General features: G+C 44.3%; 2 protein-coding genes and 1 pseudogene across 6 annotated transcripts in view; 1 reads left to right on the top strand and 2 right to left on the bottom strand.

Moving 5' to 3' along the window:
• Nucleotides 1-1,541, top strand: part of CERS5 (ceramide synthase 5) — a 29,831-nt gene extending 28,290 nt beyond the window's left edge. Inside the window, exon 10 of one of the 2 annotated variants that reach the window (XM_044227173.1) lies at nucleotides 607-1,541. In XM_044227173.1, the coding sequence (XP_044083108.1) occupies nucleotides 607-756 (150 nt within the window). In that variant the 3' untranslated portion in view covers nucleotides 757-1,541. The remainder of the gene's footprint in view (nucleotides 1-606) is intronic. The other variant, XM_044227174.1, reaches the window with a different exon arrangement.
• LOC122891489 (cytochrome c oxidase assembly protein COX14) lies at nucleotides 8-18,003 on the bottom strand. 4 transcript variants are annotated; one of them, XM_044227177.1, is made up of 3 exons: nucleotides 17,627-18,003; nucleotides 1,138-1,226; nucleotides 8-158 (listed from the first exon to the last, which is right to left on the bottom strand). In XM_044227177.1, the coding sequence occupies exons 1-3, from the start codon at nucleotides 17,834-17,836 to the stop codon at nucleotides 146-148; spliced, it is 312 nt and encodes a 103-aa protein (XP_044083112.1). In that variant the 5' UTR covers nucleotides 17,837-18,003; the 3' UTR covers nucleotides 8-145. The 4 variants fall into 4 exon arrangements, with proteins under 4 accessions (XP_044083112.1, XP_044083113.1, XP_044083114.1 ...); XM_044227178.1 differs by lacking the exons at nucleotides 8-158; nucleotides 1,138-1,226 and adding an exon at nucleotides 12,966-13,374 and having other exon boundaries at nucleotides 17,627-17,917; XM_044227179.1 differs by lacking the exons at nucleotides 8-158; nucleotides 1,138-1,226; nucleotides 17,627-18,003 and adding exons at nucleotides 12,966-13,374; nucleotides 17,426-17,620.
• Nucleotides 2,953-3,118, bottom strand: LOC122892721 (annotated as a pseudogene).
• Nucleotides 18,004-18,037: the final 34 nt, after the last annotated feature.

Here is an 18,037-nt window from a genome sequence, read left to right as displayed (position 1 = left end):
CCCAGACCTTCAGTTCTGGAGATCAGAAGTCTGGCAGGTCTCACTGGGTTTCTCTTCTTCACTTTTTATGGTCCGTGGTAGAGAACTGGAAATACTTTGGTGTCATAGGGTACTGAGTCCAGTAGAATGACTGAAAAAGGCCTAGTTATGGATCAGCTCTAGGGATAAACAAAAGTCAGGATGACCAATATGAGTACTCCAGTGGTCACTACCGCCAGAAGATAGAGGCAATGATGACAGCCACCTGTGTTGTTTGTATTGGTCTTTTCTAGTGTTTGAGGTGGGAGAGGCAAAAGAGCGCCTGGAGTCCACACGGACTCAGTGAATGACTTCAGCTCTCTCTCTCGGGCTGATCCTGAAAGACACCCCTTTCCCAACTTCTTGTCCCATAGGGAACAAAGATGATGAGGGAGAAATCAAGAAAGAGGCAAAGGATATTCACAGCTGTAGCCATGGCCCGGACAGTATTTTGAGTCAGGTGCCACCAGAAAAGTGGGCCACGGAGGGAGCAGCGCCAAAATACGGGCTCTGTGGGCTGGAATCTGCCTTACAGTAGCAGACAAGTTCTGTCCTCATCTTCTTTACCTCTGGCCCCATCCCACCCAGGTGTCCAAGGATGACCGCAGTGACGTGGAAAGCAGCTCAGAGGAAGAAGACGTGACCACCAACACAAAAAGCCCCTGTGGCAGCAGCTCCAGCAATGGCGCCAATCGGGTCAATGGTCATATGGGAAGCAGCTACTGGGCTGAAGAGTAAGGTGGCTGGTGTGGGGACCACAGCACACATGGACTCATAGGGCCACAGGCAGCCTACTCCTCTCAGGCCTCCCCACGTCTACACACTTGTGACGAGGGGGTCTGCAGGGCACTGAGGAGAATCAAAGAAGCAAATATTTTTCACTTTTTTTAAAAAAACTTTGCCATTTTGTATTTAATAGCCAGGTTCCTTCAGTAATGTTATTTGCTGTGTGTGTGTGTGTGTGTGTGTGTGTGTGTGTGTGTACATGTGCGTGCGCACCCATGCACGTGTATGTATGTGTGCATATGCGTTTGTGCATGTGCACGAGTTTCATTTCCTGGGTTGGGGCACAATTCAAGACTAGGGCCACTAGGCCTCACGCCCCCCGTTTGAACCCACCTCAATCCCAGATTTGGCTGCATCTTGGATAATGCTGGCTCTGGGCTGTCCCCTCCCTTGTTGTTCATGGCTCTCGAAGCTCTGGCCATCTGAAAGAAACGGTTAAGTTCAGGTTTCTGTACTGTTCCTCCTTGGAACTGGAATATTTGACATGAAGTTGTACAGAAACACAACTGTGGATGAGATGACTCAGATTTTTCGTGGCCTCTAACTAGATGCTCTTCCTACCACCTGGTAATTACAGGGACAGCTACTGATGCCCTGCTCTTTACTAAATGGTACGCAGGGAGGGGGGTTTGGCAGAGGGTGCGCTGAGGGCTGGCGGAGGGCAACAGCCACTGGGTGAGCCGTTAATGGTTTATACTATTGTTTACTCTTCTGTGATTAAAAGTGCTTTAACCCTCCTCTACCATCTCAACTTCTTTAGTGACTCTATCCCCAATTCCCTGAATTCATAAGCTAAGTAAGGAAATTTTCAGGTTTGATTCTAAAGGTTCTTAGACTCCCAATTTTTCCTTTCTGTGCCTGCTGGGAAGGGAGTGCCTATACTTTATGGCTTTATGTGTTAAGAAAAAATTAAATATGCATAGTAGTAACAAAAAATACCGAGCAGATAAAAGTATGGATATTACCAAACAAAGGATTTGGTTGAAGACACTTTTAGTGAGATACCTGTATGTCCCATACAGAGACTACCAGTTAACACTTAAAAAGATTGTGATAAATGAGTCTGAGACGTTTTCTCTTTTAATTCTATTTTCTTTTAGCCATGGAAAAACAGTCTTCCTAATCCAGACTTTTCTGTAGTTGAGGTCTTGGCAAAATTGCCAATGGTAGTATTCATCTCAGGACAGTTTTCCATTTAGTGAATATTCAGATTATCAAAATATTTCCAGATGTTCTTATGTACATTAAGGCTTATGCAATGCTTCATTGTCAGGGAAATGGATGAAAATTGAGAGAAACAGGTTACTGTTCTAAGAATCAGGTACTCACTTGGTGTTTACTGACATTATTGGGAGATAGACCCAGCTAAAATTACCTTACTGAGTGGCTGGCTTGTTTTGTTTTGTCTTTTAAGAGAGTATGCATGAGCTGGGGAAGGGGCAGACAGAGGGGGGATAGAAAATCTCAAGCAGGCTCTACATCCAGCTCAATCCCACAACCCTAAGACCGGACCTGAGCAGAAATCAAGAGTCAGATGCTTAACCAGCTGAGCCACCCAGGCACCCCTGAGTGGCTGGCTTTTAAAAAAACTTACCTTGGGGCATATGAAAATTATTTCTGAAAAAATCTTACATAGTTATTTGGTCTGAGCTAGTCTGCATTTAGTTCTTCAACTTGCCGTATTATTGAATAGACTAGTAATTGTGAAATATGAATGAAAGGCTTTTAAAAGATACGGTTTTAAGCCTTTTGAAATCTGAGCAACTGCTATGTAAATCTGGGGTTAGTTGTCCCAGTTAATCTGACAAAGATGCAACTGAATGGTATAATAATAAAAATAGCAATAGATAACACACAGCTCTCCATTACACGCCAGGCACTATATTAAGCACTTCACATGTGATAAAAATGAAGCAAAAAGAATGAACTTGCCTAAGGTCGAACAGCTAATAAAGAATCAAACTGGTACTTGATTACTAAAAACAAAAAAACCCCAAACCACAAACGCCTTAGATCGCCCATCGTGTATCATAAACTTTCATGTTACCTCAACCCTAAAAATAATCACATGAGTTTAGTTAGTAGGTGATTCAGTATTGCTGACTGTAAACCAAATTCTTCAGACTTTATATCCAATATTCAAGCAGGGAAATATTTTCAGTTCAATAAAATATTTAAGTGCCTACTTTACGATACGCACTATGGCAGAAGGTAGGGACACAAAGATGAACAAGATCTGGTTTCTGCTTTCAATTAGCAATAATCGCGCCTCGGATAAACCTCATTGGCTACGATACTGCCACTGCGCAAAGCTGGTTTCTGCTTTCAAAGAGCTCCTATACCCACAATAAGGGGGAAAGGTATTCCAGTGCAAGAACTATCCTAAATTATTCTTGGCAAGGTGGGAGAAAACTTGAAAGTGGAGCTTGGCCATTAACTGAAATGGAAAGGTATGTTTAGAAGAGATGTCCAAGTATATGAAAGATACCAGTCCTGGCTTAATGCAGGCTAACATGACTTGAGACAAGCATCTAGAAATGGTAGATAAAGGTTTGGTTTTGTTTTCAATGCATAGTTGAGGAAATCCAGGAAAGGGGACACCAAAGACACAACGAAAGGAACTGAAAACTAGTGCAGAAGGTAAAACAGTTGATGCAGTTACTGGAGGGATAAGGGAACATAACTGAAGGACTTGGGTTTTAATGCTGACAAGAAACAAGACCATGCAGGAAGCTGGAAATGAGACCGCCAGTTAAAACTGGGACCCTGAGCCAGAAACAGCCTTACTGAAAGGGGGGAAACCATGAAAAATTCATCCAGTTGGCAAAAAAAGGAAGCCAGGAAATTTGGAACCATGGAATTTCACTCCATGTGAATTTGAGAATTTAAATATACAATTTCTGTGTGGTCTAGGAAATACCATGACCTTCCCCACCCCATCCCCAGGTAAAAACTTGCATAAAAATGGTCTCAGATCATTTACCTGTGGCACTGCTCTGGAGAGACAGGGGCGTGATGATGCAGACCACGTGGGATTCTTAAACCATTACCACCGCCTCCCAAATGAAAAAGCTCTGAAACACCATCCAGGTCAAACCTGCCAGACCTATAACTAACAAAATAACTAGTATCCAGAATATACATAACTAAAGAAACAACAAAGACAACCAGTACCAAGACAAAGGGGAGGGTCAAAGAATATGAACAGGCAATTTCTACAGGAAGAATATGTTAATGGATAACAAGTCAATTAAAGGGTGCATGGGTGGCTCAGTGGGTTAAGCTGCTGACTTTGGCTCAGGTCATGATCTCAGGGTCCTGGGATCAAGTTACGCATCAGGCTCCCTGCTTAGCGGGGAGTCAGCTTCTCCCTCTGCTCACCCACCCCCCATGCTTGCTTCTCTGTCTCTCTGAAGTAAATAAATACAATCTTTTTAATTAATTAATTAATTAATTAATTAAAGAGGTGTTCTACCCTACTGGAAATCAGTAATACATAAAATTAACAGAAAGCACTTAACACCACTTTGGAAAACTTAACAAAAACTAGTAAAGCTAAATATTAGTAATGATTACTCTTGGAGAAACTAGTAGATGGGCCCAAGAAAACATTCAAGGATACTCATCGGATTGCTATTTATAAGAGGAAAAAAGTGGAGATGACTCAATGATCTTTCTCTAAAGAAATGGGTTCTCTAAAGAAATGGGTTCTGCTGTCTGATACTAATTTATTTTAGGAAAATGGCTCCCCCCGTTACAGACCATCCCTTGTTACGGTTCTCAGTTGTCTGCCTGGCTACTTTCCTTCACTGTCCACACCCTACAAATGGTTTGCAGGCAGACTAGAATCTTGCCACCAAAACTGCCTCTGACTAACACAGGGTGGGGAGAGCCCTGGTGTCCCAGGCCTTGCCAATTAGTGCTTCTCTCCCGAGTCTTTGGTTCTGAACAACAGAAGGAACCAGAGAAGAGTCAATCAACATTCACTGCAGATTTTATGTACCTGTAAACACACTGGAAATGGTCTGGAAAAATACACCGAACTGGAAACACCAATAATTTTTGAGCAGGGAAATTGTGGGGAATAGAGGGAATGACAAGGGGTACTTTCAGTTATCTCCATTTTAAAAAAATTTACATAGAAAATATATTCATGGGGGCACCTGGGTGGCTCAGTGGGTTAAGCCTCTGCCTTTGGCTCAGGTCATGATCTCAGGATCCTGGGATCGAGCCCTGCATCAGGCTTTCTGCTCGGTGGGGAGTCTGCTTCCCCTTCTCTCTCTGCCTGCCTCTCTGCCTGCTTGTAATCTCTCTGTCAAAGAAATAAAATCTTAAAAAATATATATATATATATATTTTTTCATGTATTCCTGACCTTAAGAAGCTTACAGACTAACTAGGATAAATGATACAAAAAAACTGTATTTCCTTAAACAAAAAAGTGTGTATTTTTAAAGTGTGGCAATAGGTTGATAATAATTATTAAAACTAAGGGATGGGTATAAGGGTCTTATTTCTATTCGCTCAGCTTTTGTATATGTTTGAAACCCCCAAAATATTTTTTTTAAGATTTTATTTATTTATTTGACAGAGAGATCACAAGTAGGCAGAGAAGCAGGCAGAAAGAGAGGAAGAAGCAGGCTCCCTGCTGAGCAGAGAGCCTGATGCCAGGCTCAATCCCAGGACCCTGGAACCATGACCTGAGCTGAAGGCAGAGGCTTAACCCTCTGAGCCACCCAGGCGCCCTCCCCAAATATTTTTATTATACAAGATATATATGCTCATTGTAAAAAATGCAATTAATGAAGTACATGACATTTCAATTTGCCCCAATAACTATTAACACTTGGTATATAGCCTTCCAAAACCACTTATGAGATAACCACATGAATACAAATGTTCCTTTAATTTATTTATATTTTTTATTTATTTGAAAGAGTGTGAGCTGGGGGAGGGGGCAGGGCAAAGGGAGAGAATCTTTTTTTTTTTTTTTTAAAGATTTTATTTATTTACTTGACAGAGATCACAAGTAGGCAGAGAGGCAGAGAGAGAGGAGGAAGCAGGCTCCCTGCTGAGCAGAGAGTCCAATGTGGGGCTCGATCCCAGGACCCTGGGATCAAGACCTGAGCCGAAAGCAGAGGCTTTAACCCACTGAGCCACCCAGGTGCCCCAAAGGGAGAGAATCTTAAGCAGACTTGTGCTGAGAGCAAAGCACAATCTGGGGCTTCATCTCACACCTTGAGATCATGACCTGAGCTGAAATCAAGAGTCAGATTATTGGGCGCCTGGGTGGCTCAGAGGGTTAAGCCGCTGCCTTCGGCTCAGGTCATGATCTCAGGGTCCTGGGATCGAGCCCCACATCGGGCTCTCTGCTCAGCAGGGAGCCTGCTTCCTCCTCTCTCTCTCTGCCTGCCTTTTTGCCTACTTGTGATCTCTCTCTGTCAAATAAGTAAATAAAATCCTTTAAAAAAAAAAAAAAGAATCAGATTATTGTTTGTTTGGGGTTGTTTTTTTTCCTCAAGATTTTACTTATTTGACAGAGAGAGCACAAGCAGGGAGAGCCAGAGAAGGAGAGGGAGAAGCAGACTCCCTGCTGAGTAGGGAGCCTGATACGGGGCTCGACCCCAGGACCCTGGGATCATGACCTGAGCCAAAGGCAGTCGCTTAACCGAGACACCCAGGAACCCCACAAATATTCCCTTTAAAACAAAAACGAGGTGTGTCTGAGTGGCTCAGTCGGTTAAATGGCCAACTCTTCATTTTGGCTTAGGTCATTATCTTGGGGTTCTGGGATCAAGCCCTGAGGGAGTCTCCAACTCAGTGAAGAGTCTTGCTTGCCCCTCCGCCCCTCCCTCTTCTTGTGCTCTCACAAAATCTTTTAAAAATTTTAAAATTTAAAAAATAAAACAAAAATGAGATCATACTATACATATTCTGCTAGTTTTGACAGATTTAACATTCCACTTTATGGGTATACCATTATTCAATTCTTTAATGTATTTAAGATTCTTTATTTTTAAAATATTGCAAACAGGGGCACCTGGGTGGCTCAGAAGGTTAAGCAGCCGGCTCTTGGTTTTGGCTCAGGTCATCTGCGGGTTCCTGGGATCAGCCTGTGCTGGGCTCTGCACTGAGCAGGGAGTCCGCTAGGGATTCTCTCCTTCCTTCATCCTTTGCTTGCTCTCCACTCTCAAAGAAATAGATCTTTTTTTTTTTTTTAAGATTTTATTTATTTATTTATTTGTCAGAGAGAGAAAAAGCACAAGCAGGGGGAGTGGTAGGCAGAGAGAGAAGCAGACTCCCCACTGAGCAAGGAGCCTCCTACATTACAGTTGTTTTTTTTTTTTATTTTAAAGATTTTATTTATTTATTTGAGAGAGAGACAGTGAGAGAGAGCACGAGTGAGGAGAAGGTCAGAGGGAGAAGCAGACTCCCCATGGAGCTGGGAGCCCGATACGGGACTCTATCCTGGGACTCCAGGATCATGACCTGAGCTGAAGGCAGTCGTCCAACCAACTGAGCCACCCAGGCGCCCCCTACATTACAGTCTTGATGCAGAATTCCTTCTTTGGGAACTCTCAAGTCTCTGTTCTTAAGGCCTTCAACTGATTGGATGAGCCCCATCCACAATATGGAGGACAATCTGCTTTACTGAGAGTCTGATTTAAATGTTGACTACATGGGGCACCTGGGTGACTCAGTGGGTTAGACTTCTGCCCTTGGCTCAGTCCATGGTCTCAGGGTCCTGGGATGGAGCCCCGCGTCGTGCTCTCTGCTTGGTAGGGAGCCTGCTTCCCCCTCTCCTTCTGCCTGCCTCTCTGCCTACTTGTGATCTCTCTCTCTCTCTCTCTCTGTCAAATAAATAAATAAATAATAAATGTTGACTACATCTAAAAAAATACCTTCACAGCAACATCCAGACTGGTGTTTGACCAAACAACTGAGCACCATAGCCTGGCTAAGCTGACACAAAATTAACCATCACCTCAGCACCGTAGTAAAAGATGACCAAATGTGAATGAATTATTTCTAAACCACCTACTTTGTATAACGAGTATTTCTAACTCTCTTGGTACTAATCTTAAATACAATGAATAATTGTTTAACATACCAACACACATAATTTTTTAAAATCAGCATAAGGCTCTAACAATAACATAAAGGAGAATTTTAAAACAATTTACAGTAACGTGATTTCTGTGTGTAAATATGTGGACAGTTATACTAGCATTTGGGTGATTACCCTTCTGTACACCCACTATCAATTCAGTGGCTACAAATGCAGATGGTCACAACTGCGTTATGTCACAGACTCAAATACCAAGAACAGGCTTTGCCATCAAAGGCACGGCTTTCTGAAATGGTATACAAAAGTTCTGAATAAGACAAATTACTGTAGTCTTCCCTCCATTTTATATAAAGTTGCATGCTGAGAGAAATCCGAGTACACTAAACCCATACAAAAAGTACATTTGTGTTTATATGGAAAAGAGAGATTATAGGCTCAGCTAATTTTAAACTGTCTTTTCATTTATTTGAGTATTTATAGAGACATCTGATAGTTGTGCGGGACTTGGGACTTGTGCAGAGACTATCCTGGGCACTGCAAAAAATCTAGCATCCTGGGCCTCCACCCACCAAATGCCGGAGATGCTTCCCTATCACTGTGACAATCAAAACATTTTCACCTGGGGGTGGGGGGTACTACTTCAGCTAAGAACAATGGTGGTGAACAGGAAGCCATCAAAAATATTTCCCCCCAAGTTTTTCTTTGAGCAACTGGAAAAAAAAAATGCAGGAAATCAAGGAATAATATATACTTCCCTTATTTCCAACACCCAGAATTAACATCTCTAACATTCTGTCTTATCTCGAATCTTAGTTGTAAAAGAAGTACAAAATTAGAGACCTGTGACATTGTGATAAAAGAAACAGGGGCAGGGGTGCCTGGGTGGCTCAGAGGGTTAAGTCTCTGCCTTCAGCTCAGGTCATGATCTCAGGGTCCTGGGATTGAGCCCCACATCAGGCTCTCTGCTCAGCAGGGAGCCTGCTTCCCCCTCTCTCTCTGCCTGCCTCTCTGCCTACTTGTGATCTCTCTCTCTGTCAAATAAATAAAAATATTTAAAAAAAAGAAGAAGAAACAAAGAAACACAGGTTCAGTTGGTAGAGCCTCTTGATCTTGGTGTTGTAAGTTAGAGCCCCATGTTGAGGGCAGAGTTTACTTAAAAAAAAAAAAGCAATATATACATATATACATAAATATTTGGTCATCTTCTCCAATTATTGGCAATTTCTAAGACCTCCGTAATCTCCAGAGTGATGTCTGTATGTTAATGAGCTGACTTGGTGGGGCTCTAGCAAGCCACAGGATGGACGCTGATCACCATAGCAACAGGGCCATGGCATAATTAGAAGACTGGAATTATCCGCCTCACTCTCCCATCCCCCAGGCTGGGAATAGGGGCTGCAGATTGAGCTAACTACCAGTGACCAATGATTTAATCAATTGTGTTTATGTAACAGGACCTCTAGAAAAACCCTCAACAATGGGGTTCAGAGAGCTTCTGGGTGGAGAACACACGAAGGTGTTAATAGGGTGGTATGCCTTTACCCTGCCTTAATTATCTCTTCTATTTGGCTGTTTCTGAGTGGTATTCTTTATAATAAACCAAGCAATAATAAAGTGTTTCTCTAGTTAAGCTTTGTGAGCCATTGTAACAAATTATCAAACCTAAGGGCAAACGGATTTGTAGCCAAGTGAGGCAGAGTGTGGATAACCTAGGGATCTACTACTTGTGACTGGCATCTTAAATGGGAGCCAGTCTTGTGAGACTAAGTCTTGAACCTGTGGAGTCTGTGCTGACTCCAGGTAGCTAAGGGCAGAACTGAATTGTAGGATACTCAGCTGCTGTCTGGAGAGGTGGGAGATATTGTTCTGAGTGGGAAAAATACATTTGATGTCAGAAGTCTTGTGACTAGAACAAACAGTTGTCATTTAAGTTCCCTTCTACCTCTGCCCGACTTCACTTCACCTCACCCCCAATATAACTACTATTGTGAGTTCAGTGTGTCCTTTCAATTTATTTTTTTGTACTTTTACAATATATGGAGATATATAGATATGTATCTCCATCTTCACAACATAGAGGACAGTTGTCCCCATGGGTTAGATACTCTATCACACTCAATTTCTCACATACCTGCTGATCTGTTTGAGTTTATTGTACTAGACCAAGAACCTATTCTCTACTCCTACACTAATGTCACTACATTTGGATTACTCTAAGTGTCCTACTATGTCATGGTATCTGGTAGACTAACGCATCTTACTTGTTTCTCTTCAAAACTGTCTTAGTTACTTGTGCTTTTAAAGATTTTTAAAAAATATTTTATTTATTTATTTGACAGACAGAGATCATATGTAGGCAGAGAGGCAGGCAGAGAGAGAGGAAGGGAGGCAGGCTCCCCACTGAGCAGAGAGCCCAATGTGGGGCTTGATCCCAGGATCCTGGGACCATGACCTGAGCCGAAGGCTGAGGCTTAACCCACTGAGCCACCCAGGTGCCCCTTTTAAAGATTTTTTAAAAGGAAAAGTGGTGTCTTCCACAGATATGTGTCCCAGTATGGGAGGGTGAAAAGTCCAAGAAACTATACTGGAAGAGAAAAAAGAAGATAAGGGGGTGTGGGGATGGGTACCCAAGATAGTCTATTCAGAGAGAAAGCACAAATAGGCATGGAACAAGAAACAGCATGCAAGCATATAGGCAGTTGATATTACCAGAACAAAAAGGATGATGTAGGGACATAAAATGGGTCAGGTCTTAAGGACCTCATATGCCATACTAAGGAGTCTGGACTTGACTCCACAGGTCAAAGATTCTTAACCCATACCCTATGGTTGAGCTTCGGAGGACAGCAAAAGCAAAAGTGCCATAATCATGTTAGTTCCAAATAGAGGTCTCTGATAGCAATGTGGCAGATAAATCTGATGAGGTCAAGATTGAATCAAGACCTCTAAGTCTTCTGCAAAATTATAAGCAAGAAATGATAAGGAATGAACTGATTAAGTGGATGTTTAAATGGTAAAAATTAAAAAGATAATTACTTGGGCAGGAGTAGGATATAGAAGTCTGATAAAACTCCCACTATTTCTGACTTGATGATAGCATCATTAACTAAAGTAGGAGGGAAAAAATAAGTCCTGGAGACAAGAAGGAATGTGGTTAGTCGTGGACATACCAAGTTAGAGAGGCCTACAGGATATTCAAGTAGATATGTCAAGCAACTGGATATAGCTGAAGCCCAAAGGCCAATCTGGAAGATACAGATTTGAAAGTCAGCAGCAGGCATTAATAGCTAACATCTACTGAGTGCTTATTATATGCCAAAGAAATACTGAATTTGAATTATCTTATTTGATCTTTACCTAATCTCTTAAATTAGGAACTGTTATTTTTTAATCCCCATTAGACAGAGGTAAACTGAGGAGTTAAGTAATTAGCCTTCTGCAATATGGCGAGAATGGTCGAGTTGGGATCCCAACACTAAGCACTTAACTATTTTCATGTTAAAACCATTGAGTACCTGGAATAATGTAGGAAAAACATACAGAACGAGGGCAATGGTCTAAGAACAAAACTTTGAAGCACATCAGATCAGTGTTTAAAGTGGGCAGAAATTCCCAAAGGAAATCAAAAGGAAAAGTCAAAGGCAGAGGAGGAAACAAGATAGTGGTCCCACCCTGTGGCTGAAGCAGAGCTTCAGTGCAGCGGCTGTTCAGCCGGGGAAGGACTGCAATCATCAGTGGGTGTGACACGAGAGAGGCCATGCTAACCAGGAGTTTCAACACAATGGAGGAGGTGGAAGGAATTTCAAGTCCGTGGAAGGAGCATCACGTAGACTTCTTAAATAACCTTGAGAAGTCTGTTTAGATAGGAGGTGGGGGGCCTTAAGCAAGTTTGTATACTGAGAAGAAAGAAGAGTATGAATTAAAGACAACAAATGGAGCAAGGCCTGGGATGGAAAAGGGTAATGAAGGAGGAAGCAAAGATTGCAGTGGAGCTGTTTGAGGGCTCTGCTATGGGCACAGACTGGACAGGAAATCAAGAAAGGGCTGACAGACTGGAAGAAAATAGAAGGAATCAAAAGACCTGAAGTCTGTATGTTCTAGAGCAGGAAATGAGAATGCCAGAGAGCATCTCGAAATGGAATGATGTTAAAGAAAAGGAGAGGGGAGGGGAGAGGCAGAGGAAGGGAGGGGGAAAAAAAACCTGGTATTACACTTTTTGGAAGTGCACAGGCAAGCTGGGAGAATGGCAACCCTACCTACTTCCTGTGTTAAGTGAGAAAGGAGAGGCAGTGGAATTCTTGGTTAACACACTAAGAGAGGGTAGGAGTACAAGGCCTGGTGGTACAGGAAGGCTGGGTGTTTCTAATCACAGTAGAGGGCTTTCACATGAAAGGTTTAGGAGTGAAAGCATGAGAGATAACAAATGTCCAAGGGGATTGTTATCTCTGACGATTACCAAAAATGAGAATGAAGTCAACTAGCAAGGCTCAAGGCTCACAATGGAAGAGTGGCAAGAACAGCTGTCCTCTTAGTTGGGTTTTACCTTGAATGCATTGTGTTTTCTTTCAAATCCTCTACACAACCCTGCAAAAAGACCTGCAGGTAGACTTCTGTGCAGTGGCACAGGGAGAAATCAATCCTATGCTAATACGACGCCCACTGAGCCTGAGGAGCTGGACTGCATTACTAGAGGTTGCCCAACAACCCTTCCCTTTGGGAACTATGCCTCCTCCACTCCCGGCAATTTTGATAGGGCTGTTACGCAAGGGCTTCTGCCTTCCTTAACTGAGAGGCACACGTGTGGCCAGTGGCCGGAGTACCTTTACCTGGACACAGTAATTGGTCTAGGAACGATCACTGACCAAGAAGAGCTATGGTCTTTAGTCTTTTCAGGGGATGTGTACAGATGCTGGAACAGTCTTTTGTCTGAGATCATGAGCTGACACCACAACTCCTAAAACTGCATACCCCCACTTCACAGGGGCCAAGGGCTCAAAATACGGAAATCCAGTCTGTGACTAGAAAACTGGTAGTCAAGCTCCCACCTCGGCTTTCCGTACCCTATTTAAGTAAACAAAAATACCAAGACACAGACATAACAAGATATTTAATGTCTGTAGGTGTGCTTGATCCTCCCATTCCTGTCATGATTCCACCGCCTCCCCGAACCAGCAGTACCAGAGAAAACAGGGGCACTTTTTCTCAGCAGGATTTGAAAACCATTAAGGCCCTAGTTCTCTTGACTTGGAAAGGATTGCAGATGAGATCATTCCACAGCATGCCTTAGGCCTCTCTGCTCAAGGAGGAAAACCCCCGGTTCTACAGGGCTCCTGAGGTCTTCTGTTCTTCCGCAGCCTGGCGCCTGGCGCTGCGCAGCTGGAAATAGCGGTAGGCTCGGGCACTGCAGAGGTAGCCCCCGTACACAGTGAGGAGCATCATGGAGGCAGAGAAGGTCTTGTAGCCAATGTCAGCTAGCTGCTTGGCAGTTGGCATGTTGTCCCCTACAAAGACAGACCGGATTTAGACCCAAAAGTAAGGCCTCATCTGCCCAGACCCTTCTCTTTGTAAGGCCACTCCCCACCTTTTGCACCCTGCTCAGTCTGTCTGTACTCTACTCTGAAGGGTCCCTCCACATACACAGTGTTCAGGAACACTTAAGATTCAGAAAGACAGGGCGCCTGGGCAGCTCAGTCAGTTAAATGTCTTTCAGCTTTCCACTCAGGTTGTGATCCCAGGGTCCTGGCATCGAGTGCTGCATCGGGATCCCTGCTCAGGGCGGGGAGTCTGCTTCTCCCTCTCCCTCTGCCATTCCCCTCCGCTTGTGCTCTCTGGCTCTCTCTCTGTCAAATAAACAAACAAAATCTTGGAAAAAAAAAAAAAAGATTCAGAAAGACAGATAAAGTCTGCATATGAGATACAGACAGAGCTGGAAATAGGTGCATCTGAATGACATTACAGGTAAAACCTGGCCCTCTTTTGTTTGTGGAGATAAAGGACTGGTATGAGCCACCCAGAAATGTCCTTAACTGACATATGACTATAAGCACACGTCAGTTTTTCTGGCTAGTAGGGAATTAATGGGAGTAGTCAGGGATTAAACATCAGCAGTGAATTACTCTCTCTGGGAGGATCAAATGGGAACCTTCTACAAGTAACCAATTCGTTTTCCCATGAAAACAGTCTTGTTCATGGTGGCTAAGTTCCCATGTTAGCCCTCAAGCATCTGTGTAAGTCCTAACATACCTGAAATAATGTCAACAGTACATTTTTATCAGTTATACTTAAACTTCTATGGCATTAATTCTAAGTTCCAAACATAATACCAAAACTTACTGAGCCCCCAGCAAACTGTTTGCAAAAGGTAAATTCCTTCTCATTTAACTGTTCCCTGGATATTCTGAACTAGGGAATAAGATAAAGTTTAGCACAGGACTCGCAATCTGAACAAAATACTCTTCAATTTGGAACTACGAATGTGGGAATTGACATTAAAAGACTGACTGAAATTAGTGAGAATAGGTTTCTTAAAAGTCAAGAATTTGGAGAAGAAAAAAAAAAAAAGAATTTGGAGAAGAAAAGCTCAGGATTAGCTGGTTTAAGGGGTTGAGAGTAGGGTGAGACACTTAAGTGCTTCTCAGAGTGAGTCCTACTCGCTACACACTGCCTTTGAGGCAGTCCTTGAGAATGGAACCCAAGTTGAGCTGAGGGACAGCCTCCTTGAATTATAATGCCCAATGACTATACAAAGTGACAGTAAATGAGGTCAGAGGAAGAAAACCAAATGACACAGGTTGAGTAAGAGTTGTGTTTGGGTTATCTGAGGTTTGAAAGGACCCAAGCTCTAGGACCGTGAAGAAAACACACACACACAGAGCAGGACACTAAGGTGGTAAACACGCTCCCAGCAAAGAGACCTGCAACCTTCGGCATCTTCCTCATTTATTCCTTCTCCACCTATCCCCCACTGCCCTGGCTAGATACTAACCAGGTATAGGACCACTTCCTCGAGAGGCTGGAGGAAGGAGGCTGGAAGCATTCACTAGCTAACGAAGTGAAAGGATGGTATACCTTGGCTAGGAGAGTGACAAAAGACCTACTAACAGATATAATTTTGGGGTCTAGAACTTCACTTTCATCTCTGTTCTAATCCAATGAGAGATTTCTATTTTCACATTAACCAAAACTCTCCACAGGCCCTGAACTAAGTAAGGCAGGGCAGGAGAAAAGGAGAGGACAGATGCAGCAGTTATTTTGGAAGTAGAACAAGATTTATTAACGGAATGGGTTAGGACACGGCTGAAAGTATCTCCAAGGCAGCAAACCAGGAAACTGTGGATTGGGATACTGTTAATAGGAGTAAGAAACAGGTGTGTGTCACTGTGTGTATGGGGGTAGCAGTGGCAGTGAGTAGCAGAAAAGAAGACCGTGAGCTGGGTTTTGGACGTGTTAAAATTAAGACGCTCAATCCAACACTCATATGATGATGTATCTCAGGCAGATGGATATGCACATCTGGACAGATGCTGGAAGAGAGTCTAGGCTACAGATACAAAAGGAGGTAACAAGTAACACCAAACCAGAGGATAAGACTGGAGAGAGAAGACAAGGGAAGGCAAATCTGAAGGAAAATAGTGAAAGAGAGTAGATGGGAAATTCCAGAAACATCTGAGGGGCTTTTTTATTCAATTACATCTCCCCTCCTGGTTGAAAATCACTGCTGTATCAAGTCACTGCCACTGATGGTGGTGTGCTATAACCTTCCCACCTGTTGAGCCCGAAGGAAAACTGGGTACCATTACTGCAAGTTAAGTTCCGAGAACACTGGTCAAATGGGATCATTGGATGGGAACAGGTGACTAGATCACAGGTAAACATTCCTAAGGTAGAAGTCAACTTAGCACACTAAACTGGAACAGGCATTAAGTAAATGCACACATTCTTTTTTTACTCTTTAAAAGTAGGCTCCACACCCAAGGTGTGGCTCGAACTCAGCACCCAAGATCAAGAGCTGCATGCTCTAACGACTGAGCCTGCCAGGCACCCCAACAAAGCACAGATTCTAACTCCAGCAGGCCCACAAACTCTGCCACCGTCCCCCAAGTTCACGCACTTAGGTATTTTCCAGAGACAGAGAGAAATAGATTATTAGAAGGATAACCCCTTCACCTCATAGATAAGAATTCTTGTGATTTTTCTGGTTAAGGGAATAGAAGTGATAGGCAGCAGCTTGAGAAGGCAACAAGACCAAGGAAATTCTAGTATACCCTCCTTATTGATAAGGAAGATCTGAATATGCTTTAGAGAAGAAGCTGGTGGCTAAACAGAGGATAAAAGAAGAGGTGGGTAGCATGGAACAAGATCCAGCATGGCCTGGTAACGGTGAAATTAGAACCCCAGGTAGAAGTATTTACCTTGGAAATGAAACTTTTGAGGTTAGCAGAACATTCTCACCTGAGCAACATCAATTTTCTTTAAAAAAAAAAAAAAAGCTCAATGCTGGGTCTGTTATGGAGTGATGAGGTTAACCTGAAGTTTTCAAAAAAACAGGAAAAACTGCAAGTACAGTATAGAAAATTCCATAGGAGTGCAATCTGCAAAGTTCTGGCTCTGTTCCTTTTTTGTCCCCCCCCCCCCAAAATGGTGGTACATCGAGGCTCGGGGTTAACCTCTGGAAATCATTTCTTTTTTTTTTTTTTTAAAGATTTTATTTATTTGAGACAGAGAGACACAGAGAGAAAGCACAAGCAGGGGGAGAGGCGGAGGAGAACCAGACTCCCCGCTTCACAGGGAGCCCAACTGGGTACCCAATCCCAGAACCTGAAGGTCATGACCTGGACCAAAAGCAGACGTTCAGCCGACTGAGCCACCTAGGCGCCCCTGGAAATCACATCCTCAAATGTGTTCCAACCACCTCCGCTTAGATTTACTCATTTATCTGTCTACCTTTTTACTCCTGCTATGAAAGTCACAGAGGGAAAAAAGGCTTCTGTCTCAAAGTAGCTAATGTCTGATGGGGAAAAGCCACAGACCCCAAATCCAGTTATTTAACGTAAAAGATGGGCGGTGACCAGACGAGAAACGGAAGTGAGAGCTCAAAGAAAAGTTGGAAGGTGGGGGGTGACTCAAGAAGTCAGCAGCAAGCTGGGGACGGGGTTGGCTCCGTCCTTTAATAGGGTAGACAGGATGTATACCAGTAGGGAAGAGGGAAGGGGAGAGCATTCCGGGAGCTGAACGCGGCAACACCGGGTGCCCGGGAGAGCCGCACACCAAGGTGCAGCTGACTGTTAGGCAAGGGTCAGAGCTACTTAAGTCGGAGCATGGAGGGCCAAGACCCCGGGTGGGAGGAAAAGTCTGACAGGAACCTACGGCTGTCGGGGGTCTGTTGGGCTGGAAGCGGTGTTGGACGCCGGCTCGCGGTGACGGGGGCAGGGAACGCGGTGATCTCAAGGGCACTGAAGGCCGGGGCATGGGACAATGGGTAAACCAAGGCCGGCCCCAAACGAGGCGCCTCAGCGGACGAGCAGCCCCTACGGGGCTCTCGCAACGGCGTACCTGGGTGCAAGGTGCTGCTGCTTCCTGGCGTCCAGCCGCGGCCTCAGCCAAGGCCGGCAGCGTCTGGCCGCGGTAGTCTACCAATTTCCTTGAGCAGCCGGACGCAGCACGCCTGGCCACGTACGCGAGGGTACCGGCCCGTTCCTGGGGGGCTATTAGTGCAGGAAGCCACCCGTTCTCTCTCTCACCCGTCCCACTTACCCTCTGGGGACGCGCCTCCGGACGCGAGAGATGGCAGCACACGCCCGAACCCACGCAAATCCGCCCACAGAGAACGGAGCCCGCGCACGCCGCAGCTCCGCGCGTTGCCGCCTTTGCGCTTCCAGGCCAGTCACCCTTACTACGCATCCTCAGACCAGTCTTCCTCTTGGAGAGGACTGTTGAATTCTGGGGGTTGTAGTCTTTCTCCATGGACTGCCGGTCTTTGGTGACTCCAGCTCCAGCCTCGGAACTTGTAGGATACACAATCACCGTAGAAAAGACCGTCTAGCTTTCCGACTCGGAGTCAGCCAATCCCCAGCCTGGGCGCGGTGACGCCTCCGGGAACTGGGTGGATTCTCTTGGGGTCAGCCCTCCGGAGGTGGGCCGCGCGCCCCCTAGAGCCTGCACCCG

Source organism: Neovison vison, chromosome 12 (genome assembly GCF_020171115.1).
Source record: "Neovison vison isolate M4711 chromosome 12, ASM_NN_V1, whole genome shotgun sequence".
In the NCBI taxonomy this organism is placed as follows: Eukaryota; Metazoa; Chordata; class Mammalia; order Carnivora; family Mustelidae; genus Neogale; species Neogale vison.
This window is presented reverse-complemented; position numbering and strand designations above follow the sequence as displayed.